This window comes from Rhinolophus hipposideros, assembly GCF_964194185.1.
Source record: "Rhinolophus hipposideros genome assembly, chromosome: 5".
Classification (NCBI taxonomy): Eukaryota; Metazoa; Chordata; class Mammalia; order Chiroptera; family Rhinolophidae; genus Rhinolophus; species Rhinolophus hipposideros.
Genome location: NC_138051.1, coordinates 31,975,839 through 32,001,793, shown reverse-complemented (window position 1 = coordinate 32,001,793; position 25,955 = coordinate 31,975,839). Strand labels below are relative to the sequence as shown.

The 25,955-nt window shown below is 42.8% G+C and overlaps 1 protein-coding gene across 1 annotated transcript in view; it reads right to left on the bottom strand.

The window, feature by feature from the left end:
- The window catches only part of LOC308497862 (ryanodine receptor 3), a gene marked incomplete at its 3' end in the record, with an annotated part of 275,261 nt that overhangs the window by 84,569 nt on the left and 164,737 nt on the right, over positions 1–25,955 (bottom strand). Inside the window, exons 32-37 of the mRNA XM_081048956.1 lie at positions 20,928–21,014; positions 20,293–20,519; positions 18,046–18,841; positions 15,659–15,859; positions 10,905–11,007; positions 9,968–10,105 (exon numbers count right to left, since the gene is read on the bottom strand). Of these exons, the coding sequence (XP_080905082.1) occupies positions 9,968–10,105; positions 10,905–11,007; positions 15,659–15,859; positions 18,046–18,841; positions 20,293–20,519; positions 20,928–21,014 (1,552 nt within the window). The remainder of the gene's footprint in view (positions 1–9,967; positions 10,106–10,904; positions 11,008–15,658; positions 15,860–18,045; positions 18,842–20,292; positions 20,520–20,927; positions 21,015–25,955) is intronic.

The following is a 25,955-nucleotide window of genomic DNA, read 5'->3' as shown; positions in this document are numbered from 1 at the left end:
GACTCCAAGAGAAAGAAAAGGGTAAGGTGGAGAGCTTAAATCTACCATTTGCCATAATGTATGTTCTCTCTCTCTCTCTCTCTCTCTCTCTCTCTCTCTCTCTCTCTCTCTCTCTCTCTCTCTCTCACACACACACACACACACACACACACACTCCTAAATACTCCACTTAAGAGCCTCTACCAAATGTAATGAAGTTGCTTCTGCAGTCTTTGCTGCAACTCCAGGATTTCTACCCCCTAATTTCCCTGTTTCATGAAAGCCTTGTCAAGTGCACGAAATGGTTCAGCTCATGTGATTTTTGAAAAGCTATACTGTTCTTTTCCAAAAGGAAAAAGAAATATGTGTAACCAAACACTTCTTTTCTGCTGAGATACAAAATTAATCCTAGGAAATAGAATGCCTTAGGGAAGCTAGTCATGTGGTTTCTTTGACAATTATAAATGGCTTCATTTATGAAATTATTAACATTCTAGCTCACTCCACTTTTGCAATTTGTGTAATTAGGGAGAGTCACATTTAGGCAATTATATCAAATATATGATCTAGAAACGGCATTTTAAATGATTGTCCAGGTTAACTCAGCATGGAAATATTTCTAAGGCGTTGTATTATTTAGGAAGACTTGATGCCTGAAAGGTATTTTAAAAGAAAAATAGCTACTTCACTACATGATTTCTGGACTAGTCAGACACATTCCACATAAGAAGAATAGAGTGTCTTTAAATTAGACCTAGCCTTAATACATCAGTTAGGGAGCCTCGGTATTATTTGTTAAGTTGTTTACTTTCTTCCATTTGCTGTTTTGTAACCTGCTATCGGACTTCAGGACCCACCATTCTTTGAACCTTACAAGAAAATTCTCTAGAGTCTCCCACAATATTTAGTGTAACTCTTTTTTTAAATGGTCAAATTACCAGCATTGCAGTGCCAACAATAATAAGAGAAAGGTCATTTAGTCTCATGGTGTAGGTGTAAACTTTTAGGTTCCAAAGGTCTGGAAAGAATCTTTTCTTTTTATGTCTAAATTTAGATCAGAGTCCAAGTGGCCATCATGCAATGAAGTGCATACTTATTATCAAAGAGCAGATGTTGGCCGCTGGCAAAGCAAATCCCTGTAGTTTGCAGATTGCAAACCTATGCTGGTGTTACATTTCTGCAAGTGTGCTCTTAAATCTGGGTCAGTTTGGAGGAAAAAGTCTTTTGATTACATCAAGGAGAGGGAGTAAACAAAACTGCACTGTACCTAGCTTGAACTTGGAAAGCAATTTACAATGCTCACACTTACAATTGGAAAAGAAAAATGATTATGTGCACCTAAATTATGTACACTTATTTTTAAATTCTAGATGATTAAAAAGTCAGCTTGTGGTATGCTGTGAATGCTCTGGAGGCATTAACAGGTGGTAGATCATTTCCAAGTGAAAAGAACAAGTGTATTTTGACCTCTGTTTTCTTCCTCCCTGAATAATGGCGCCCCAAAAATGTTCACCTTCTACTTCTCCGAACCTGTGAATACCAAGAAACCTTGGTATGGCAAAAGGCAAAAGGCACTCTGCAGATGTGATTAAGTTAAGGATAACGAGTGGGGGAGACTGTCCTGGATTATCCGGGTGGCCTCAATGTAATCACAAGGTGCCTTATAAGAGGGAGACAGGAGGGTCAAGGGCAGAGAAGGACATGTGATGACAGGAGCAGAGGTGGGAATGATACCATTGCTGGAAGGGGCACTTGCCAAAGAATGCAGGAAGCCTTTACAAGCTGAGAAAGGCAAGAAATGGATTCTTCCCTAGAGCCTCCAGAAGGAATGCAATGCTACTAACCCATTCATTTTAGATTTGTGACCTCTAGTACTGGGTGATAAGAAATTTGTGTTGTTGAAAGCCAGTAAATTTGTGATAATTTTTATAGCAGCAATAGGATACTAACGTACTTCCGCTGATAGCAAGTCTTGGGTTATCTGAGTCCTTTCTCAAAGCTACCCATCAGTCACTGCAGGGTGTCAGGGAGCAAGCTACTATGAAAGCACACACAGAAGGAGGGACCTGCGAGAGATCCAGTTCTAAGTTTTTGCTGAGGCAACTGAAGTGACAGAGTGCTGACACAACTGAGGTCTGCCTGCATCTAGCCCAGAGCTTCTGTCAAGCCAGAACATCAAAAGCAGAAAGCGCCTACTGCAGAACTGCAATGGCCAATTAGATAATGTACACAGAGCACAGACAGCATTTTCTCTAGTTTCCGGGACACAGCTCTTGGCCTCTACTCTCCCTGTGAACATCAATGGTTAGAAACGTCTACATTTCAATGTTAACCGTTGAGTATATGAAAGATGCTGACAATCATAACCATCACGGCGTAATGAATATTCCTGACCACATATCCAGCATTCATTTGTCCCTTCTTCCTTCTGAACAGAACCCTGATTTTGTAGCGATATCTGCCTCTCTACCTCATGGCCCATGATCCTCAGGGAAAGCTGGTGCAACCCCACTGTAAAGGGGGCTCCGTTGACTTCAGTTAGCGTTTTATTTTCTAGTCATGCTCATGGGTTCATGCGTTGACCTGTGATCAAGTTCTCCAATCAAAGGTGATCTCAGGATCCTTACTTCATGAATACCAGGGCAGGAGAAATGTTTGCACTTTCCCCTTGGACCCTGTTGTGCATGGATGTGAGGCCCAGACCTGTAGCCGCCATCTTGCTACCAGCCTGAAGGCGAAGCTGGAACACGGAGCAAGGAGACTTTGGGGAGAGTGAGCAGAGGTGTGGGATCAACTCAAGCTGGTACTGGTTCCATCTCTAAACTTCCAGGTACACCAGTCAATACAGTTCCTTATCAGCTAGTCTACCTGAGTTGGGTTTATTTTTCTTTCTTTTTTGCTGAAAGCATCAGAAATGATAAATGTGGAGATGAAGTTCTTATGATCTATACTTCGTATATTCACTTCAAAAGTTGAGAAGTATATAAATATCTAAGGACTAGAACATAAAACTGAGCATCATTATATCGAATCCTCGCCTAACATCACAATTAGTAAACAAGAGAGCTAGGATTCAAACCGCTATGGCTGGAATTTAAATCCATCTCCTATATCATCTTAGAGCTGCTTACTTTCAACAATTTCATAAAATTCAGAAAGATAGTTATCTTTATTAACAGTTTAAATTTATATTATAATGTCTAGATGCTCTCTTAATAAACTATGAAATGAGTTCAGGAATAAATCCTGAAAATCATAAAGCTTTAGCTCTTTTGTTAACTGACTCTGAACTGGGCCAATGATTCACTTTCCTAGAGCCTCGATTTCTTCACCAATAAAATGAAATTAGTAATATTAAATTCATGTTGAAGAAAATGAATGTAGGATGGTGCAGTGACTAGAGTGCTGGGTCCTTTGTTCCAACTCTGGCTGTGTGACCTTGGTAATGTTGATTCACCTCCCTGTGTCTCTATCCACTTCTATGAAGTTAATATTCTAGGATTCTATGTCTATTCGATTCACTGAGCTCTTGGAAAAGTTGTACTAATTTACTAAAATAGCAAATGAATGCCTTCACAGCAAATGAAGCTTATGGCTTCATTGGGTTAAATTGATGAGCACCAAGAATTTTACTACCACATTTTAATGCCAACCGGCCCTATCGTGACATTACCCAGTGTGCTTTTACGAATGGTAAAAGCTGAGATTGAGAAATAAAATCTTAAAATTCCAGTGATTACTGACCATGGTAAGTGGTAAGTGGCCATTATCAAAGCACCACCACACACCACGAATCACTTACATTGAGGAGATGCGCTGTGGTCACTGCTGGCTGAGGAAGGACGCTTCTTATATCAGGGGTAGGATGGTACAACAGCCTGTCGATTTAGCTGGGGAGACTTACTGGGGAGGGTCCCAAGCCTCTGTGTCCCAGAGCTTCCTCTGGTCTGAAAATCTGGTCTGCATTACAAAGCGGCCGAATACCTACTATTAGCACAGAAGGTCAGCGAGAAAGTGAAATCCACTGACTTCAAGGAGACTTGGAAACTTCATCACACTAATTTCTCTGCTTTCCCGGGGCCTCAGGGGCTTCGCTGGCCCAGGGCAAGCAATAGGTACGTACCACCTGCCTCATTTCACTGAGAACAAGGTTACAGGCTCTGGAGACCTGAAAAGAAAAGCCTGCAAAGACAACAAGGACCATTGTTCCTACATGACAAGAAAGAAGGCTCTGTTTATGATATGTCCTCAGGGCCCAATGAGCAGGCACTGGCTGTCAGACCCCCAGAGGCGTGTGCAGAGACCACCGCGCCCAGCAAACTGCTGAGCATCTGAGCAGGCACCCAGCTCTCATTCATCCCAGCTCTGTATTTAATTTTTGGATGTATACACTTGTTTCCTTTTCTACTGACTTTCTTGGCTGGGGATTGATGGTAAAAGTTCAAGCTGCTTGCTAGAACATTCTACTTCTTATTACAATAATAGTAGCCACTGTTTACTAAGAACTTCCTATGTGTCAGACCCTGTGTTAAACACTGCATCTGAATGATCATTTAACCCTCACGACCGCCATGCAAGAATAGAAAAAACTTAGGATTCTGTGGGAAAAGATACAGTGAAACAGGCTCTCTCATACATTGTTGGTGAAAATTAATCTAATTTCTATGAAGAGCAGTTTGACAATATCGATCAAAATTTTAAATGCACGTACACACCCAGCATTTCCACTTATAGGAATTTATCCTAGTGAGGTACATATTTGAAATGGTTGTATCGTTAATAGTTACACAATTAGTCATTGCAGGATTCTTGGTAATAGCCAAAGATTGAATCGTTTAGTAGTGAACTGGTTAAATCAATCATGGAATACTATACAGCCATAAAAAAGAATGTGGAAACTCTTTATATTCTGATTATGTAAAGATTGCTAAGATTTATTGTGAAGTGAAAAATGTAAGACACAGAAGAATGTTTGTAGTATACTACTATTTGTATTTGTAACTATGTATTGATATAAGTGCATATGTACATGTGAGTATTTATATTACAACTGTATTCCATCTTTCCACAGAAGAATAAACAAGAAAGTGGTAATAGTAAAAAGAGAAAAAAAAAAAAAGAAAAAACCAACATGGCAGGAACTGAGTTTCCTCAGCAATGATGGTCATTTTTAGACTAAGCCTCACTTTAGTTAGAAACGCTTCAATTTACTAAACAAACCCAGGTTCCTGTCAATAGGTGAGGTCTGCTGAGACAGCACAGAGGGTGAGGGCTGTACAGGAGAAGGAGCAGACCCCACAAATCGCCCCAGTCAGCCTGGCCTGGCTGCCCTTGAGCTTGGCTCTCAGAACTGGCCGTGTATGGAGAGTCATATGGCAGTTGGATATTTCTGCTAAATCTGTTTCTAAATTTCCCTCCCTCAGTGTTTTCTACCCTGGCCAGAGCTTCTCTACCTGGGCGGACGCGACAAGTGTGGAAGCAAAGCGCTTCCCCTCCCAGGACTGTTTCTGTAGCCACTGGACGCCCCTTCACTGTCAGAAGCACCCTTGCAGACCACCAGCAAAATGATGCTTTGGTGTTTGCTGCGGATTCTGCCAGTTCATCTCCACAGCCCCCTGGGGTCTCATCCATCATATGGAGATAATTAGCCTGTTGCTTTTGAAATCAATCAACCAGCCTCACAATCACTTTCTCAAAAATGTTCAGGTGATTAAATGACCGATGATGACAATGGGGAAAAGAGAAAACAGATGATGTGGCTGACGTGGTAGGGAGGGATGGCCTTGAAATGAAGATGGAGCAGAAATGGGACAGCAAAGGACTCAGGGGACTGAGGTCTCTGTCTTCTCTTTGCTAGGAAAGTAATCAAACTGCTTTTATTTTAGTTTCTATGCTTATTCGGTATGCAGAGTTACGTGATGATGACGCAAGCTGCCGGCCCTGCATCCTCAATCTCCATGCCTCGCCATCCTCTCCCTCCACCCCTGCAGCTCCCTCCCAGCCGGCGCTGCACAGTGTTTTGAAAGAGCAGGGGCCCTGGCCATGGAGCAGGATTCCAAACTTGCTGTCTTTCTTCCTTACTGCAAGAACCTTGTCCACATTATTTTGCTTCTCTCAGACTTAGCTGCCTGGTATGCAAAAGGGGAACCTGGCTGTCCCTGTGTCTGCCTGTTTGCTGTGAGGATAAAGTCAGATGAGGGAATGTAAAGCATCTAGCACAGTACCTGGTACAAAGCAGGTGCCCAGTAAACGTTAGGTGTCCTCTCCCCTGACAACCAAGCTTTCTTCTTCATCACTAAAACACAGGCTACCAAAAGGCAGGCCTGACACTGGCTTGTTCAATAGATGCAGGATACCTGTTATGCAACTATTGCTGAGGGGCGCTGGCCTGGGAGCCCGTGCGTCATCAGGAATGAGTTCTGATCCCTGCTTCGCCATGAGGGGGAGTCTCCTCACGCCTCAGATTCTCCATTTCCTCATCTCCACACTAGGACGAATGATACCTATTTTGTCTGCCATGCAGGGCTATCCAGGTGAAAGAACTTTCAACTTTTAGGGAGCTGAATAAAAGGCGCTACCCCTCCCCTTTATATCTGCTAATGCAATTGCCATCTTATAAGGATCCATAAAGGCCATCTATAATACCCTCCTCTTCCTCACATTTCTAATTGGTTGCCTACCTTTATAATGTGTCTGACCCCTAGAATTCATGTTTTGCCGTTACACCCATATTTGTTTTTTATTGCTACTGTGACAAATTGCCACAAACTTAGTGACAAAAAAAAACAAAACAAAACAAACAAAAAATCCCCACAAATTACTGTCTTACAGTTCCGTAGATCAGAAGTGTGATCCATTTCTGCGCTCACCAAGTCTAGTTGTCATGGGTGAGAAAAATCTAACGTTTATTGAGGACCTGTTTTGTGCCAGGTACGGTGATAGACGCTTCTGGAGGAATAACTCAGTGACTACACATTTATAGTCAAGGAAACTGCTTAAACTGTAGTGTGTGAGAAACACAGGCCTAGAACCAACAGGCAAAAGGTTTTCTAAGGAATTTACTGGATGGGATATGAAATCGAAGTGTGACCTAAAATGGTGGGCTGGGCTGCTACTACAAGATTTTACCTTCATTATCATATAATCTTGCGATAAGATTATAACAGCTTTCATCTTCAGTATGGCTTGAGTTTAGGCAAATCCCTGTAACACTGAGCCAGCTGGCAGGATTCTCATGAGGACACTGTGGCTTCCTGCTTCCTAGGAAAGTTGAGGTTTCCCCACAGGTCATCTGGTCAACACCAATTGCTCATAAAGAATGAACACCTTCAAGAATGCAACACCTTGAAATTGAAAACTCTTTGGCTTGGTTGACTTTTCTGATGTAAAAATGTTGACTTCTGTTGGGTTCAGATTTCGTACATATAACAATAAGTCAAGCAGTGAGTTACCTCACAGACACAGTAAGTAAGATACAAAGATGATGGTTTTAAAAAACCATTTTGTATGTAATGTTTACGCTGGGGGCTCCTGGAATATATGCTGATAAGTTCTTTGGCAAGCTTCATGAAACAATGGGAAAATGTGGAATCAGAGTCAGGTGACCTGAATCAAATCGCAGCTTAACTCATCTTGATTACTTTGGGCTGGTGACATTCAGTCACTTAAAAATTTTTCTGGAACCCAGTAAGTGTGGAAACAACAAATGAAAGTATCCCTTAATTCTTCTGAGTCCTATTTCCTTCAACTACACAATGGAAGAGTAAAAAAAGCAGTCAACTAATACAGCTATCCCTCAGTGTCTGTGCAGGATTGGTTCCAGAATGCCTATCCTTAGATGCTCAACTCCCTTTTATAAAAAGGCATAGTATTTGCATATAACCTAAGCCATCCTCCTGTATTCTTTAAATCATCTCTCGATTATTATATCTAATACAATGTATATGTTATGCAAATAGTTATTGAACTGTATTGTTTAGGGAAGAAGGACAAGAAAAAAGTCTGTACATGTTCAGTTACAGGCAACATCTTAGGTCAAATTGTATAGTATGTGTCAACAATACTGTAACTTGAAAAAAAATACTTTTGACCCACGGTTGGTTGAAACCACAGAAGTGGAACCCAAAGATACAGAAGGCTCACTGTTTATGTGAAGTATTTGGTAAATTGTTAATTCACTATAGCATGTTATTTTCTATATTTATAATATTTCATTAAATGCAAAGGTAAGAGAAATCAGATAAGCAATAACATGGAAAAAGTCACCAATATTTTCAGGGATTTTTGATCCCTTTATTGCAACTGGCTATCTATTCAGAAACACTGTCTCCATTTGATCAAGTTAAAAACAATTTTGGGGGTATGGCAGTTAAACCATTCCTAAGATTTTTTTCTTAAGATGCCGGCCCGAGTCTCTGGAACATGGGGCAGGGAACCCATATGCTGACAACCACACATGCTTGACCACCTTCTATTTCTAATTCTGGGACTCCAGGAGAGAAGACTTACCACACAAAGCTTGAACCTCTCATGATTTTGCTTGTGGAAGGGAAGCAGAATGGGATGAAGACATGGCATCTCACCCAGGGTTGGCCCCCCAGACTTGCATGTTCTACCAGAAGAGACAGAATGTGGTCTTTCTGCCTGAGGCCTGTGGCAGCAGTGCGAAAGCCTACAATGCTTGGAGCCTGGGCACCGTTCTTAGAGTTAGGGAGACTTCACAGAGCCAGGTGATTTCATCTGACTGACTCCATTTCCCTCACATGAAATGGTCGCCCTGGAGGACACATAGTCGTGACATATTCTATTAGCAACATCCACTTTCAAAATAGACTCTCAGCAGGTAATACGGGTCAGCTCGGTCTATTTCTAGTTCTGCTTTGGCAGGAACCACAAAGGGAGTCGGAACTCACCTTTTTGTGCTTTACAATCCTGCTGGCACATCCTCACCAAATACCCCCCCTACCCTTTCCGTGGTGACCGATGGGACTGATCAAAGGTCACTAGAGCAACTGCTGCCAAGGACCCTAAACCCCTTTTCCAGAGGCTTCCACACTTCTGTTGATAAATGGTGAGGATTCGTTCTCTTCAGAGAGACTCTGACAAAGATAGAAGGTCAATATAAAGGGCAATAAGATGTATGAACCCCAGGGTAGTGTTTTCAGACAAACCAATCATATCTTGACAGTCTATTGCTCTAGTCTATGATTTGAAAGCATATTCTAAGATGGATAGGAAGAGGGAACAAGATAAAAGGCAACTATATTAAACCTGGGAACTTCCTTCTTCTTTAGACAAATGAAATATTTGCAGACGCTGATGCTATAAAGCAGAGTAATTATATATAATATATATATGCAGACAATCTTCCTCTTGAAATGTTAATGGTTTATAGACAATAAACTGCCCTGTAGAAGAAATTATGATGATCTTGTTTCCACATGTCAAATCATAGGAGTCACCTACACTATAAGGATTACAGAAATGAATTTGAACAAGGTTTGGCATTGTTGCAAAAGGTCAAAGTCTTCCAGGATGCTACATTATGGAAATCGCAGCCAAAAAACCAAAAACAAGCATCTTCAACCCTCACATCCTATTTCCTTTACTTCCCTTTTATTATTTTATTTCCACAGGAGACAACTGTCAATGTTCAGGAACCACAAGCAAAACTGTCAGCAGCAACAATGGTTAGGAGAGGAAGATTATGGAAACATAAAAGAAAAAAGAACAGAAATCTGTTTCTGGGCATTTTAAACTAGTTTTCAGAAGACTCTGAAAGCAAATTCCTTAAATCAGAAGAAAAGCACAGGACCAAATATACAGGAAATATCACCAATTATAACAGAATGCCCGGATGCATTGTTCAAGCTAAGCAGGCCATCTCTATTTGATGGTGTTTGTTAGAAAGCCAATTAATTCCCTTAGTCAAGTCTTAGAAGAGCACCCTGTTGGGGGAGTATTATGACTGAAAGGCACTGGCACTTACTAGGGCATCTCTCTTCCTCCTCTGTTGGCTTCTCCTTCTCTGGCTTGGGAGGGCCTTTGATTTTATACACCAAGGCACGGAGTTTTCCAGTCCAGGAAGTGTCCTCTTCCTCCTCTTCGTCTTCCTCCAAGGGAACCCCTAGCAAATCACAGAACAGAGTGTAAACCTCAAATAGTATATGAAACCACTGTATGATTGAAAGAACCTGAAAACTCTGCTTCCCACCCTTCTGGAACTTTAAGTATTTACCTATATGATGTCTTTTGGCAAATTTTTTAAAAGCATGGTTTCTTGTATACAAAAACATCAAGCAATTTCAATCCCAAGACTTAACTCTTTCTAATCTATACCCCCAAAGGGCTCTGGAGTCTCTAGAAAGAGTTAACATTCAGTTATTTCAAATGAAAATACCATCTATTATTCAATATATTACTCCATCCACTGATGTACAAGTAGCACAAATGCTAAGAGCCACTTAACCCCAGCAGACATGGATCAGAGTAGGAACTGCTGGCTCAGAGTCCTTAAGGGCAGGAGTTACAATACCATGTCATTGCAAAAGCTGCAAAGCAGAAAAAAATCAGAATTTTGGCTCAGCTGGGAGTAGAGTCCCAACTATCTAATGTTAAGTAAATTGGGTGAAGTCTATGTAAGGATCAGTTATTTGCTTTCCTTCTTCATAGAACCTGTTCCTTCTCATACCTCAGCAAAGTCTCTTCTGGGTGGAAAGAATTTCAGTCACGAATTATGCCAGGATTATTTCCTATATCTTCTCTGATCTAAGTGGTTTGGATAGAATCATTTCTTGAATAATTAGTATTCTCATTTTAAAATAGAAAAATAATGTCCCAGTCCAGATCCTGCTTCCCTCACTAGCTTCTAATGAAGGAATCAGGAACAGGCTTGTCTTGGATAGAGCTGCAGCCCGGAAGCTTACCACAGTGAGTGAGGAGGTCCTCATGGAAGTCATACAGCTCTTCTCGGATCGCGTCTGGGCAAGGGCAGTTCTCTCCCAGTTGAAAGTTAAGAAGCATGTTGATCTTTGAGGGGCAAAAAAGAATGGCTAGTTGGTTCTCACTGTGGGTCCAAAGAACTGAGATCCTGCCTTAGACAGACACTTAATGTTCTTTGCAAATTTTATTGAACTCAATTGTTTTTTTTTAAAATGGTCAATCTTTAAAAGTAGCTTGTACCGTTTTCTGATTATAAAAGTAGTTTACTGATTGCACAAAATTGGGATAATACCTAAGGAAGAAAATTTACTGAGATCTCACCACCCAAAGATAGCCACTATTAATATTTTAGTATCTTTCAGTTTTGTGTATGCAGAATAAGGTTATACCCTATATAAACATTTTTGAAACTCAATTTTTCCACGAAACAATTTATCTTGAGCATTTTCTTTCTTCCTTAACCTGATTTTTATAGGTACACTATATCCCCTCATATGGATGAATAGCAATGTATGTAAAATTTAGTGACCTGTTATATTTATGCTATTTTCATTTTTTATCCTTATAAATAAAGTTGACTCTAATTGCCTTTTACATAATTTTTGTTCACATCTCTGACCATTTCTTAGGATAAACTGCTAGCAGCAAAATGACTAGATCAAAAGGTTTGCATATTTAAATGGTTTTTTGAGATGAATTGCCAAATTGCTCTCCAGGAAGCTCACAACAATTTGTATTATTAATATTACCAAATTTATACAAGAGTATTTCTTTGCCATCTCCATTAAGATAATATGAGTTAACACACTTTGAAATATTTTCCAATTTAATGGGTGAAAAATGTCAGATCCCTGTTGCTTTAATTTGCATTCAATTGGTGAGGTTGAACATTGTTTTACCACACATAAAGACCATTTTTATTTCACATTTTATAAATATCTCCTCCATGATCTTCCTCCATTTCTCTGTTGGGTCATTATTGTTTTAAAAATTAATCCAAAAATTAATTTAACAATTAATACTTTGTTCATTTCTAGACCATTAACTCTTGGTAACGTATGTTCCAAATACATTTTCCAATTTTCAGTGAGCTTTTCATTTTTTTTATGTATTTTTTTATATGTAGGTTTTGTTTTGCAGTCAATCTAGCATCTTTTTCTTTTTTTAAATTAAAATTTATTGGGGTGACAATGGTTAGTAAAATTACATAGGTTTTAAGTGTACAATTCTGTAATACATCATCTATAGACCACATCGTGTCATTGTAGTTTTGTCTCAGGGATTCGTAACTGTTTTTGTACTATGGACCACTGACAGTCTAGTGAAACCCATGATATGATTCCTTCTCTGATTAATATTTTAAATACTTAAAATAAAGTATAGAGGATTACAAAGAGAAACAATCATATTGAAACCCTGTTATCAAGATTATAAGAAACAAATTTGTGATATAGTAACATATATACTTGCTTATTAACTCATTAAACAAAAGGATCTGGTGGCAGGTCTCACACCCACTGTGATCTTGAAGTGGTGATGGATGTAAATGACATTTCAAGGTATTATAGCCACTTTAATAGGATATGAAAAAATATGCAACTTCTGTTGGTGACAAAGTTAGGTACTTGCTTTGCTGCCTCCCTTAATAACTGAAAGACATGGTATCAGAGATTAACGAAAAGTTGGTAAAAATAGAGCTGTCATTCATTTCCCATGCAGATTCCTAGACGTCTGAATTCTTCCCATAGACCTATGGGAAGTGAATACCTGGCTAGTGAATACCTGGAGGGATTGAAATGGACAAGGGCAATCTTTTCCATTTTGCTGCTTTAGGCAGCGAAACCCAAAACCCAGGCAAACGGGTATTTTCTCCTTCTGCTTAGGTTTCTAAGTTTAAAAAATTCACAATTGTTTATTAAACTCTCCCTTTATTGAATATTGTTAGGAAGACCCTTAGTCAAAGCTTCTACTGTAAACAATTTTTTAGAAGAAGGTAGTGATATGGTTTGTAATAACAGAGAATTTATAAAACAGGTTGGGAAAGCAATTTTTGTAGTTGTTCCACAATGTTAAATTATGGTAATTATATCGACAACATACATCAATAGGTTTATTGAATAAAAATAAGATCTGAAGATCTGGATTCAGAGTCAGAAAATTAATTTCTTTATTGACAGATCTTTCCTTCAGGGGAACACTTAGGAAGCCATGGCCCACCAACGTCAGAACATAATAAAAAGGGGAGTGAGCCGAATTTTCTGCTGCAGGTCTTATGTACCCTTTAATGACACCCCTTTCAAAGTGAAAGCCTTGCTAACTATGTTTGGCTAATTTGCCAACAGCCATTGGACTAATGTTAGTTTTACTTATTCTTGTGCTTAGTTACATCCCCCAAGATTTTTATGTTTTTCTATCTCTCTGAATACCGTACGAATATCGTGCTGATAACCTCTATTTTTCCTCCTCAAAGGTTACAGAACGATGAGACAATCCTACCACTGTTTTAACATTCTAATTCTTATGCATCCTATTTTTCAGGTGATTTTGCATTGCTCTCCCTTGAACCTGATCTAAATCCTCCGTATCCTTTGTTGATATTAAATTCTTAATTATTTAGAGAGCTTTATGGATAGGTTCCTTCTGGAAATACATACTGTAGGAGGAGTGGCAGATGGGACAGCTGAGTTTGACAGCAGTTAAGTCCCTTTCTTTTCATTCCTAGACCAGCAGCATCAGCATTACCTGGAAACCTGCTAAAAAGGCAAATTCTTGGGCCTCATGTCAGACCTACTGAATTAGAAACCCTGCAGGTGGGACCAGCCATCTGTGTTTTAATAAGCTCTTCCGGGGTTTCTGATATTGGCTCAAGAATCATTGGTCTAACACATTGGGGAAGGATTTCTTGAGTTACAGCCTTCCGAAATGAGTCTGAAATGATTGCTCAGTGGACTGTTTAGAAGCCTAAGGAGGAAGTGACAGCAGGCCCTGGGGAGGCAGAAGAGAAGGTAAGAAGGCAGAATGGGGAAAGAAAGGGTGGGAGCCAGCATGACCCTTCTAGGAATCAGGATCGTGAGCTACAGCCCTGAGAATGGTGTTAGATGGACAAACCCAGTGCTGGCTGGGATAAGGAGATACCAGCAAACATACGTCAACTCTACTTACTGGGTCACTGACAGAAGGTCACAGAACATGGTAGGAGGCAACTGCAAATACCTCTAACACTAAAATGAATGACAGCTCATAGTACTTAAAAAATGTTTACTGTACAGCAAGTATCCTGTGAGGCAATCTAAATGGATTATCTCTTGGGATCCTCACAAAAACCCGGGTGAGGGGAGGGAGACACAAACGTTATGTGCCTTTCGTGGCTGAAGAACCTGTGGCATAGTGAGGTGATGTGTCCAAGGAAGGCCATACAGCCAGTGATGGGGGAGCCTGAATGGGAGCCATGGACTGAGCCCATCACCTTTGTTGTAATCCCATCATCTGCCTTTTCATTATTGACAAATATGAGTTCCCAATGAAATGGGGAACGCTCACACTTGTTGCCATTCTAACCAGCAGTCTGACAACATTTGTAAACCCTTCAAGAGTAATTCAAGCTTACTACATTTTCCTCAGCGCAGTAAAAATTACCTATCCCATCAATCCAACTGGCCTTCTCATTTTGCCTCCAGCAAAGAGATGATAAGCTTTGCCTGCTCTTTTCAAGGCCAGTATCATTCAAGTGAATCTTTTAAAAGCCAAGATATGTGGTCCATTTTTAAGCCAATATAAGTATGTATGTTTTACAAAATAGGTTAGGAAAGTAATTGGACCAAGTTGTGCCATGAACATAAAAAGGTGGTAGTTGCATCGGCAGCAATGTATGAACAGGCTGCTTATATTATGAAATGTAGATAAGAGCCAAAGATCTGGTTTCAGAGACAGAAAATGAATTTCTTCCCTGAAAGATCTCTCTTCTCTTTTGAAGACCTAGGGAGCTGTGGCCAAGCAGCCTGCAGGATATACGCGAGCAGCTGAACAGTGGGACAAATGGAAACTCTTATTCTACAAGATTCCCCTCTCTCATTTGCAAGTTTCTCACCAGCATTTTGAGATTCTTTAAAGCAGCCTTCTCATCTGGGCAAGACTGACAACAAGATGGGGTATTGCAAAAACAAAGACAACACCTTACAGAAAGGAATTCACTTATCCAGCCCCACTCATGGGACAGGGGGGCTTCATGGGGCTGGGGGGGGGGCTTTGTGAGGGCCTCAGTCACTGGGCAAGGAGGTTTAGGCACTTAAATGAGTAAGACTGTGCACCTACTCTTATATGCTAGGAAACGGTGACCATATTTTGTTGATCTGAAAGAGAGTAGTGACTTCTGCAAGGATTGGATAGTAATTTTTCTAACTGGTGGATCCTTGCTAGGGTACCAGTTGGGTCCTGACAGTGATCTGGTCTTTGACTTCGTGATAGGAACATAGGTGTGAGCGAGTGAGGGGAGGGAGGAAACCCTGCCCCATGTGAAGTTCTGTTTGGAAGGATATGTTCCTATTCAAAAAGTAATCGGCAGGCGCTCCTCAGATGTCAGTAGCATAGGACTATGCTTGACTCCTGGTGTTTTGCTGGGTCTTTCATCTCCTACAGCTCTCGTGGCTGCCCCAGGCACATGAAACTTTCATGTGCCCTGTTCCGTAGGGTTTAAGTTCTCCCATAGGAATGGGATAGAGGCTCAGAAAGGGGTTCTCACCTGCTCCTGTGGGGGTGAGCGGAACTCCTTGGTCTTCCGGGCAGTTAGAGCTGCAGACATGTTCAGGGCCTGCATGAGCTCATTGTAACGGAACTTCTGATTTGCCTGGAGCTTCGAGACATAAATGTCGCCAAATGCCACAATGGCCTCCACTCGGTGCTGCAGCTCACAGTCACAGAAGTAGCTGAGGAGCTCACACATCTGGAAAAAAGTGCACATAAATGCTAATATAATCATACTTTCTGTGAACTGGTGAATCACCTAGCATCCCCATTTTACAGATGGTAACACTGAAACTTAGGCGATTTAAGCAACTTGTTCGGTGTCACATGGTAAGCATAGAGCTATTACTTGAATCCGAGTTGGCCTGAATCCAGAGACCAGCTCTTCACTACTAGGGCCAGGAGGACAACAGGGAAATAAGCTCACTGAAGACAGAGTAAATCTGCCTGCAGAGAGAGAGAGAACAGCATTTCTCAGAGAGTGTCCTCCCAGGGCTCTAAGCTCAGTACAGAAACCATCATCAAATTGCACTGCGAGCACTGGCTCCTTCCTGACATCTTCCAGCTTTCACTGTTTCTGTTTATCAGCACTGTTCTTCTGTGATTAGATCTTTAGGATTGTTATTACTAATCTTATCACTATTAGACTACTAATAAGAAAAACAATAGACATAACTCATGGAGCAGTAGGTGCCAGACATTCTGCCAGGCACTTGCCATACTTTATCTCCTTTAATCTCACTGCATTCCTGATATTTTTATTAAAGTTCTATTAACCCACCTCCACTTAACCCTCATGGGATCTCTCTAGCCAGTCTGGGCGATGGAGGATTCTCACCTAGCTGCACAGTCTCCGCACACCTCTGCTCCTGCCAGGTGAACGAGGATGCAGAGCACACGTGTCATCCTTGTGACTATAATTACAACATTTAACTTAAAATTATATGAGCCTCACTGGACTTATCATGGTGATCACTTCTTTAGGTGCATGACTGTGGAATAACTATGGTGTACACCTGAAACTAAAATAATATTGTATGTTAGCTATGTTTTCATAAAATTCTTAAAAATAAATATATTTCCAAAGAGAAAAAAACAATTATATGAGCCAGTGAAATAGGAAAACTAAGTTGAATGACAAGGGGACATCTGTGAAAGGCAAGGTTTTAAAAAAAAAAATGCTAAAAATTGGGTGTGAGTTAGGCAACTACAACAAATTGTGGAAATCATAAAAATCTAGAAGCATTCTGCACTCAGCTTTCCAATTACCTCTAAATGTGCAATCTACTTTAAAGATCCCCAAATGGCAATTGTAGATGGTGCATGACAGGTGTCATCTATGTACGAGAGAAGGTTATGTGCCAGTCAGAGACTCACATTAGAGAAACGGTCCTGGCCCTATATTAGAATAGCACAGTTATGTATTTTAATACAAGGTTTAAGGTACATATGTAAAATTTGTTATGCTACTCTTCTATATTCAATGTTTTGATTAACTGACCACCTACTGAACCAATCACATTGGATAAAAGAGCTTCAACTGCAGATTACTGTAGTACATTTTATAAAACATTTTCATACTATATTTTATAAAGATGCATTTTGATCTTGTGGTTTACTATAGTATCATTCACATCTCACAAATCATAAAGCTAAGGCTCTCATGGCTGTTGACTGGGCAAGTTTATATTGGTAGGTAAGGGGCAGAGGAGAGAAACTGAAATCCAGAGATGCCTGAGCCAGCCTCACTCTGTGAGGCAGACTGTTCTACTCTATTTATTTTCACTTCTCTTTTCTCAGTGCCCAGAAGACTAAAGTTATTGTCTTCAGTGCGTCCCTGACGCTAGCTTACATCTGAGAAGAGTGTGTTTTAGGAAGCGTTGAGGTTTCCTAGGTGATACCCAGGGGGCAGCTCTACATGAGCCTGACCTTTTCCTTAGCTCAAATGGCAGTTTCTTTGAATGCTAGTGGAACATCAGCTTGGTGATCAGAGCATGGTAATAAATGAGAGCAGGTGATGAGTGTGGTCACTCGCTGAGCCAGTTCCTTTGGTGTATTCCACGGCCAAAGGCTCCTTTCCCTCTCTAGACAGTATCTCACAAATGAACCCTTTAGTCCCAAAGGGTAAAAGATAAGACCAGGGCAAATCCATCACTGGTACCCGAAAAACAATTCTAAAATGCAGGCCTCACTGACGAGGGTTGGCATCTTTATTTTGTCTTGGGGAGACTTAGGGAGTACATTCCGTATCAGGAATGAGCATGATCAATGGGCACTCTGAGCATCTCTGCTACCCTCCAGGTTCTGGCCAGTGTCCACAGTCCCAGCCTCATCACTGGGCTGTACTGTCTCCCTCCTCAGCTCTTTCCAAGGGCCCCAAGTTACCTGCAGCTTGACAGGCTCCGGTAATCGGGTCTGTAACAAGCCTTTGACTGGAGCCTCTTTGCTGGCTTTTTCCCCAGCCTCCACTGCCTTCTCCTCTATCTGAGTCACTTCCTCCTTCTCTGCTCCCTCTTCGGTCTCCCCACTGTGCTCTCCAAACACAGAGGGATCGATCAGGAGGAGGATCTGCCGAACGTCATCATCATCAAACACCCCCATGACCAGCAGGGTTCCAATGAGCTTCAGCACAGGCACAAACTGGAACTCCACAGACCCCCCAACAGGGTCCCGGATGTGAGCCCCACTGCACTGCACAGCCTCTCTCAACATGCTCAGTGCCTTCGTCTTGAGAATCTCCAAGGGGATCTCGGGGCTCTGCTTCTGGTGCTCCTCACTGGTCCTGACAACGCAAGGGGTGGAGAACCTGAACCCTGGCTTGAGGCATGTTCTCAGGCCGACTGCAGGCAGCCCGTGCCTCTTGGACTTGTCTGGGTACAGGCGGATTTTCCTGGTGGTGCTGGTAATGGGGATGATGTACTCATTCTTCATCATCCGCTTTCTCTCCTTAGCGTTGGCCAGATGGATGCTGATGAGCAGGTCATAGAAACCAGACCGAAGCAGGCCGGGGAGGTACTTGTTATCAATGGCATAGAAGAGCTGGGAGAGGTCCACGTGGCTGCACAGGGCATAGGCTACTCGGCTGTTCCCCAGGGCACACACAGCGCTGTAGAGTCTCAGCGTGTGGTAGTGGAACTGCAGGAGGTCCTCCTGCTCACAGAGCTCCAGGATATCCACACACCTGACAATGAATGACACAAGCAATCATCCACTCCACAGGGAGAAACATGTGCCAGAATTCAGCAGAGTTTTTGCTCTATGAATCCCCAGGGATTTCACCCAACCCCCTTCTACTCTATTCAGGGTTTAGAAGGATGGAGGCGTCTCTGCCCCACTTTCTCTTATTGGTCATTATTCCTCTCCCAGTTCTGGTCCACATCCCAGTTCCTGATAATCCACCATGTTTAACTTGAAGGGTCTCAAAAGTTTGTAAGACTTAAAAAAGATATTAGCTTACTAAACATTAAAGTCTTCCTTTTTAGGGAGAAACCCCAAATCTCAACACTGAAAACCTTTAAGGTATACGACAGAGGTGACTTGGCTCTTTCATTTGTAGGCTCAAGGGGACCCCCTGTTTCCTGACGGAAGAGGCCCTCAGAAGATGTAGCTGAAGCCCTCCATCAATCTACCTTTTACATCACCCATATAACCCCCAATCTCCCATCATTCATGGGGCTTCCCTTCCCCTGAGAACAAACACACTGCACTCTTGTCCAGGAGGGAACACAATCAATTCACTTTCTCCTTCCTGACTTTAGAGGTCTGTTTGCCTGTGTGTTGTTCCCTCATTTGTGGGGGACCAGGGTGTGGGCTCTGATCTTTGCTTAGATTTTCCACTTTGTCTTGTTCCTCACCTTGGATCTGGAGACCCTTTGCAATTAGGTTACATGGCTGTCCTATTGCTGCCCATGACCCAATAGAATATCTAAAATGGAACTATGTGGGGATCAAATACCTCTACCCTTTATTACTTTACTTTTTTAGTCCAAGAGATCAAGGGGTAATATCCATAAAAATAGAACTTACTTCATACCACACACAGAAATTGTACTAGATTTTTACCTACACAATCTCATTTTTTCCCCCCCGCTCCCAGCAACCCTTTGGGTGGGCATTTATCCCATTGTATCCATGAGGAGACTGAGGTGTGGAGTGCGTGAAGTTAACTTACCCAACGCCAAATAGCCAGAAAATGACAGAGCCAGGGTTGAACCCAGGCCACGATCCAAGAGGGCTTCTTAATGAGGGGAGGCCAGGAGCCTGATTCTTTGTTCTCTAAGCAAGTGAGGTATGCCCCATTCGTCCCCTTCTTGCCATCAATAAACATGTATTTTAAGTCATAGAAGGGTTTTTAATGAAAGGCATGGCAGTGTTCCTGAGTGCAGGCACATGGAGCTACATTGAAGGCCATGGGGCAGACATATCCTAGTGAATATCCTGCTATTTCTGAATAAATACAGGAAGTGGGGAAGGGAAAGGAGACGCATTGAGGTTTTGGGGAAATCAACAGTCATCCTGGGACTCAGCAGGGCTCTTGGCCAATGAGGATGGTGCTCCTTCCCTTCTGGGCTTGCTGGGCCCTGCCTCACTGCCTCCCGGGCTTGCCCCGTCCTCTGCGGGCCCTTCCACTACCTGTTCTCCTCGGGGATGTGGAGTGCCATCATCTGCAGGGGCTCCAGGCACTGCACCACCCAGCCGTGGCGCTCGCTCACACGCTCGGTCTCCACCTTCAGAAAGCTGCTGGGCATGCGGCTCCAGAGCACGGGCTGGATGGTCTGGACGTCCAGTCGAGGGGGACACTGTGGGACTGGGTTCTTTTCCTCACTCTTAAATATGGCTGCCGACAGGGGCATTGCATTCTGGGGCAAGGCAGAAAGGCATTCGAGAGGAGAACACGCATGCAAGACATTCTGTGGCTGGATAATATGCCTGGCCCATGATAACCAATAGGATTAGTACAAATTCAAGAGAGACAAATGTATCCAGGGACCTGTAAGGACTTTACCAGCATTAATTAAGACCTTTCCTAACAGTTGATATGAGTTTTAATGAATTATTTCAGTACCTAACAGAAGTAGAAGGGGAAAATGAGGACCTATGTTCTGTCATAAGAACTTTACAGGCAAGTGTAGGAGTCTGGGGGTGGGGGTGGGGTAAGAAGTGAGGGAGTGACAGATTCCCCTGTTTTCTGAGTCCTGAGATTTGCCCCCTAATGGTCAGTATGTCTTCTCTTATCATAGCCATTAGATGAGGGGACAGATAAATACCTTCAGCTTCCCAAGTTCAAACTGAAACAAAGAAGTGCTTGTAGGCTGCAGGAAGACTGCCGGAAACACTTTTGTATTGGGTTCTACCTGGAAACCAAAACAAATTGAGAGGTTTGCCCCAAATTATAAAATCATAGGTGGCTACGTCATTGGGTATTTTAATGAATGCTCTCACTCTAACTTAAGCTGCAAGAGGACAGTTCACTGTCTGGTCATTCTCCACCGCTCAGAAATTCTCAGACACCTGGTATCTACTGGCAGGTATTGTCTCTGCTCCTCGTCTTCCACACCCTCTCCCTCTCTCTGCTTGGGGCTGCACAATTTTACATCATTTCATTCTCTCATTCATGGAACTGAAACCAACAGCTTTCTCCGGTGCTCAGGAAGACAGTCACAGATGGGAGCCACTAACTCGCCACCAAAGGCAATGCCTGGTCACGGAACAATGAGATGTACTGGCTCTTCAGAGAGCATGAGACACCTGCCCAGAGGAGGTGATATTAATAATTAAAGACGGGGTGGTGACTTCAGTATTATTTCTGAAGGCGAATAGACATTGGTCAGGCAAACACAGGAGGCCTTTTATAGCAGGGCTTCTCAACCCTGGGACTACTGATGCTTTGGGCTGGGTCTTTCCTGTGTGGGCTGTCCATTGCAGGATATTTTCAGCACCCCTGGCCTCTACCTACTAGATTCATGAGTGCTCTCCAACCCCACTCCAGCCACGATAATCAAAAATTTATTCAGAGATTGCCAAATGTCTCTGGAAGAGGAAAGCACCCGTACACTTAAGACTTGTTTGCTGCTGTGCAGGCAGGGACCATGAGTGCTTCCCTAGAATAACAGGAAGAGGCTGCCTCCAGAGCAGCCTGTCTCCTCTCTCAAAGCCTCTTTCATTTGGTTCCTCTGGACTTGTCTCCACCCCCTTCTCTCTCTTTATGATTCTAGCTCTTTCAGTAAATGGTGTGGATTCACTGACGGTCCTTTAGCTGCCACTTAGATGAGGCATGTGGATTGATTTATTTATGACATTGGGGCTCCATGTATCATTTGCTCACTTTGATGGAGGGCTGTTGATCAGACGTGGAGGGCCATGGAGGAAGGAATTCAGTTAATTCCACCAACTGATGTACTTTGCCTTTAAGCAAATTCAGACATTAGGAAATTCTTGCAACTCTCCCGGCTCACCAAATTAGGGGATACTGGGTGTTGTAGACCTACCCTAAGGTGCCGCACCTCCTCTGTGAGTCACCCCGTTGTCTAATCTCCTCCCCTAGAACCTGTCTTGTTTCTAGCAAACACAATAAGGCAGACGTGAAAGGACTGTCATTCCCTTGCTTAGGTCACATTATATCAGACTCCATCTCAGCAGCTGGAAAGAAAGATTCTCCCGTTGGCTGTGGAGAAGTAAACTCCACGTTGTGAGAGGAACATGTGAGAAGGAATTCCATGGAATCTCACAAGACTGAGAATGGCTGGCCCCTGGCTGCAGCCAGCAAGACATGGAGCTTCAGTTCTACAAATGCAAGCAACTGAATTCTGTCAATAGCCACATGAGCTTGGAAAAGGACCCGGAGCTCCGGAAAAGAACAAAGCCAGGCTGACCCCTTGATGGCAGTCTTGTGATATCTTGAGTAGAGGACGCTGCCAAGCTGTGCCCTGACTCCTGACCGTGGAAACTGATACAATAAATGAATGCAGTTTTAGGTCACTACGTTTATGGTAATTTGTTATGTGGCAATAGAACATGAATACAGTGAATTTTCTTTTTGTCAGGGTATTTGTTACAGGCTTCCTTTACATAATGAACTGCCTCGATGCATTTAGATATACGATTTCTAAAAACACACATTTTAAGGGCTGCAACTTAAAAGAAGCAGGGAAGACTGGTTAAACCCCAGCCTTGTATCCAGCACACGGTCATTCCAGTACACTGCAGTGGGCTCGTAGTTCCGGGGCAAATGTTTACTTCATCCCCAATGCTTCAGGTACCCATGGATGATAAGAGTGGATAAATGTTTGTAAAACCAAAGTATAGGGACAGGATGGCTAGAACTGCCTCGCTATGTCTGAAAGAAGCTTTGTTAAGGATGTTTCACAAACGATTATTTAGTGCCTGTAATATACCTGCTTTGTGCCAGACTCTGGGTTTACAGTGGTGAGAGATATAAATAGGAAATTCTGATCTGATGCTGGTGTGACCTTGGCCGTAAGGTGGCTAAAATCCACTTGGGCTGGCCCCAGATTTCTCAAATACCCATTGTGTGGCCTCTAGGACATTGTGAAAACCTCAAGTCATCACACTTTGATGCAAGGGGAGCTCTGGAGGCTGAGAAAATTTCACCTGGACCAGCTCATGAGTCTGTGCTCAAAGGGAGAGAGAGGTGCATTCAGCTGGAAGTTCCCTGTGCTGCCCTAAATCATACTGGTACAGAGTGCTACTGGCTGAAGAGGGTGGCCCGTTTTCAGGTTCCTCAGGACTGGATCAGCAAACTTCATAAACTACCCAGCCAAATGCCAAGGCCCTCTTCGAACCTCCCTGCAAAGAGGACGTGCTCTGAAAACCTTTAGGATGCCCTGGGGTAGGTGTATTTCTACCCTGCAGAGTACAACCGCATCACGATGAACCAAGGAACTTTTTCTTCAGTCACTATAATAAAAGATAACACGGGTGTGGGCTCATGATGGTGTACATAAGGTTAAAAATGGTGACTGAAGAATCCTAGATGACCCTCATGACTCCTGGGGTTATTTCTGTGATCATGTATGTTTCATGGCAGAAGGAACTGTGCAGAGGTAAGAAAGGCTACTAACCAGTTGACCTTAAGATAGAGAGATTATCCTTGTGGGCTTAATCTAGTCACATGCACACTTAAAAGGCAGGTGTTTTCTCCTTCTCGGGGCAGAAGGGAAAGTCAGTGAATTCAAAGCATGACAAGAGTTGAATATGCCCTTGGGGCTTTGAAGATGGAAGAGGCCATGTGAGAGGGAATGTGGGCACCTCTGGGAGCAGAGTGGCCCTGACTGATGGCCAGCAAGGAAATAAGGACCTCAGACCTCAGTCTCCAACCACAACAGGACCCTGCCAACAATGTGAACGAACGTGGAGTGGATTCCTTGCAGAGTCTCAGGCAGAGGCAGCTCAGCCCAGCCAACACCCTGATTTTGGCCTTGTGAGAACCTAAGCAGAAAATCCAGTCAAATCTGCAGAGCTGCGAAACAATCAATGGATGATTTTTAAGGCTGCTAATTTTGTGGTAACTTGTTAGGCAGTAATTAAAAAACGAATATAGTGGCTTCATAGCTGAGTTGGGCAGTTTAACAACAAATACTTAGCAAACACTCACTAGGTATTTCACCTACAGGCAGTGCAGCAGTGAACATGAGAGAAGGCCTCTGCCCTCAAGGACTTTATACGCTGGATGGGGAACTTACATTTTAATGGAATGAGCAGTGAGCCCAGATTTGGGGCTGCTATGAAGTACCAGATATTTTTCCCTTTGTGTTTAAGGTACATTTTATCATTGGCTGATCTAGACATTCTGTTTCTAATTATGTGTGAAGATCAGGGTACACTAACTGGCATGAACTGAAAGCTAATCCCTTTGTAAATCTGAATCTTACAGCCAGCCAACTTCTCAGAGCAGTATCTGGGGTGTCAATAACCGAGGAATAGTATCTCTTGAACATACATTTTATTTCTCATTTCACCCATGATTACATTACAAGGGACAGAAAAAGGTATTCAAATTACATAGCAGTATTTAATGGGGAATTCAAAAAATATTGTTGGAGAGAATCCTTCTCTCATTATTTTGGTTACTGGCCCTATCTGAACAGAAAGCCAGTGTATAAATATTGCTGCTCTGCTCCTCTCGAGATAATTGAAAAATGAAAATGGCTATTGCTGCAGAATAATAATTATCCCACTGCTGGGGGACCAGATGCACAGCTGGACACTTTAGCATCTCGCCTGACGCCTGGAATGAAAAGGGGGTTGGCTGGGTGTGAGCCTCCCCAGGGCTCTGGGGCAGAGAGGCCTGGCACATGCTCTGCACTCACAGACACATTCCTCTGTGGGAAGCAGGAAGCTGAGTGGAGAAATCAGGATTTATATGCATGGAGTAGAGGCAGGTGTCCCGGGGGTAGGTGCCAACACGCAGCTCAGAGAAAACAAGTGACTATCCCAATGTCACCCAGAAACTACTGTGAAAGATAGAATGAAAATGGCAGCAGTGTCCTGCTCTTTGTTGTAACATCTGAATATCTCTTCCCTGAGGCAGGCCAGGCACTGCTGCTGTGAATGCCATGGGTTAGTTATTTATTTAGGGACCTTTGAAGCCCAACTAGCCTTAAAAGTTATTAGATGCCTCAGAGCTCTCTGCAGCTCAGGGAGGACCCTTCAGTCAAACTCATTTCAGAAGTTAATGGGAAAAAAGCTAATGGATTCTGAAGGACAGCAGTAATGTATATAAGTATTCTCATGGGACTGGGGGGAAGGTAGAATCTTGAGCAAGTATTAGAAGGATATCTTACGTTCGGCCTCAATGTCTGGTTTTGAGAAGGCCTCTTTTCTGGGAACAGCTAGTGGGGCCCCAGCTGCTGGACCAAGCCTGCTGCGTGGGTTGATGATTCCACTTTTTGCCAGGAGGAGAAGAAGATACTGGAGAGGAGGCAGCTGCCTCCATACCAGCAGGCTGTCCCAAGCCCCCAAAAGGGATCGGTCTCTCTGTTCTTGGTCACCAAACATTTCATATTTGGGGCAATTACTCTATCTCTCCCCTCCAGATGCCATCTCTCCAACCACAGGCCCAGACAAATGGCTGCCAAGAGGCTTTTCAGCCTGGAGGCTGTGACCTGGGGCTAATTCTAGAATTTAGGGTTTCATCCATTTACATCGCAGGATGCTTTTTATCTGCTGTAGCTAGCTAAGCTTCCTTCACTACTGCCGTACCACTGTCCTGGGTCAGCAACCTTCCCGGAGCTCCTCATTCCCTGTCAATACCTCCCTACCTTTCTAAATGACTT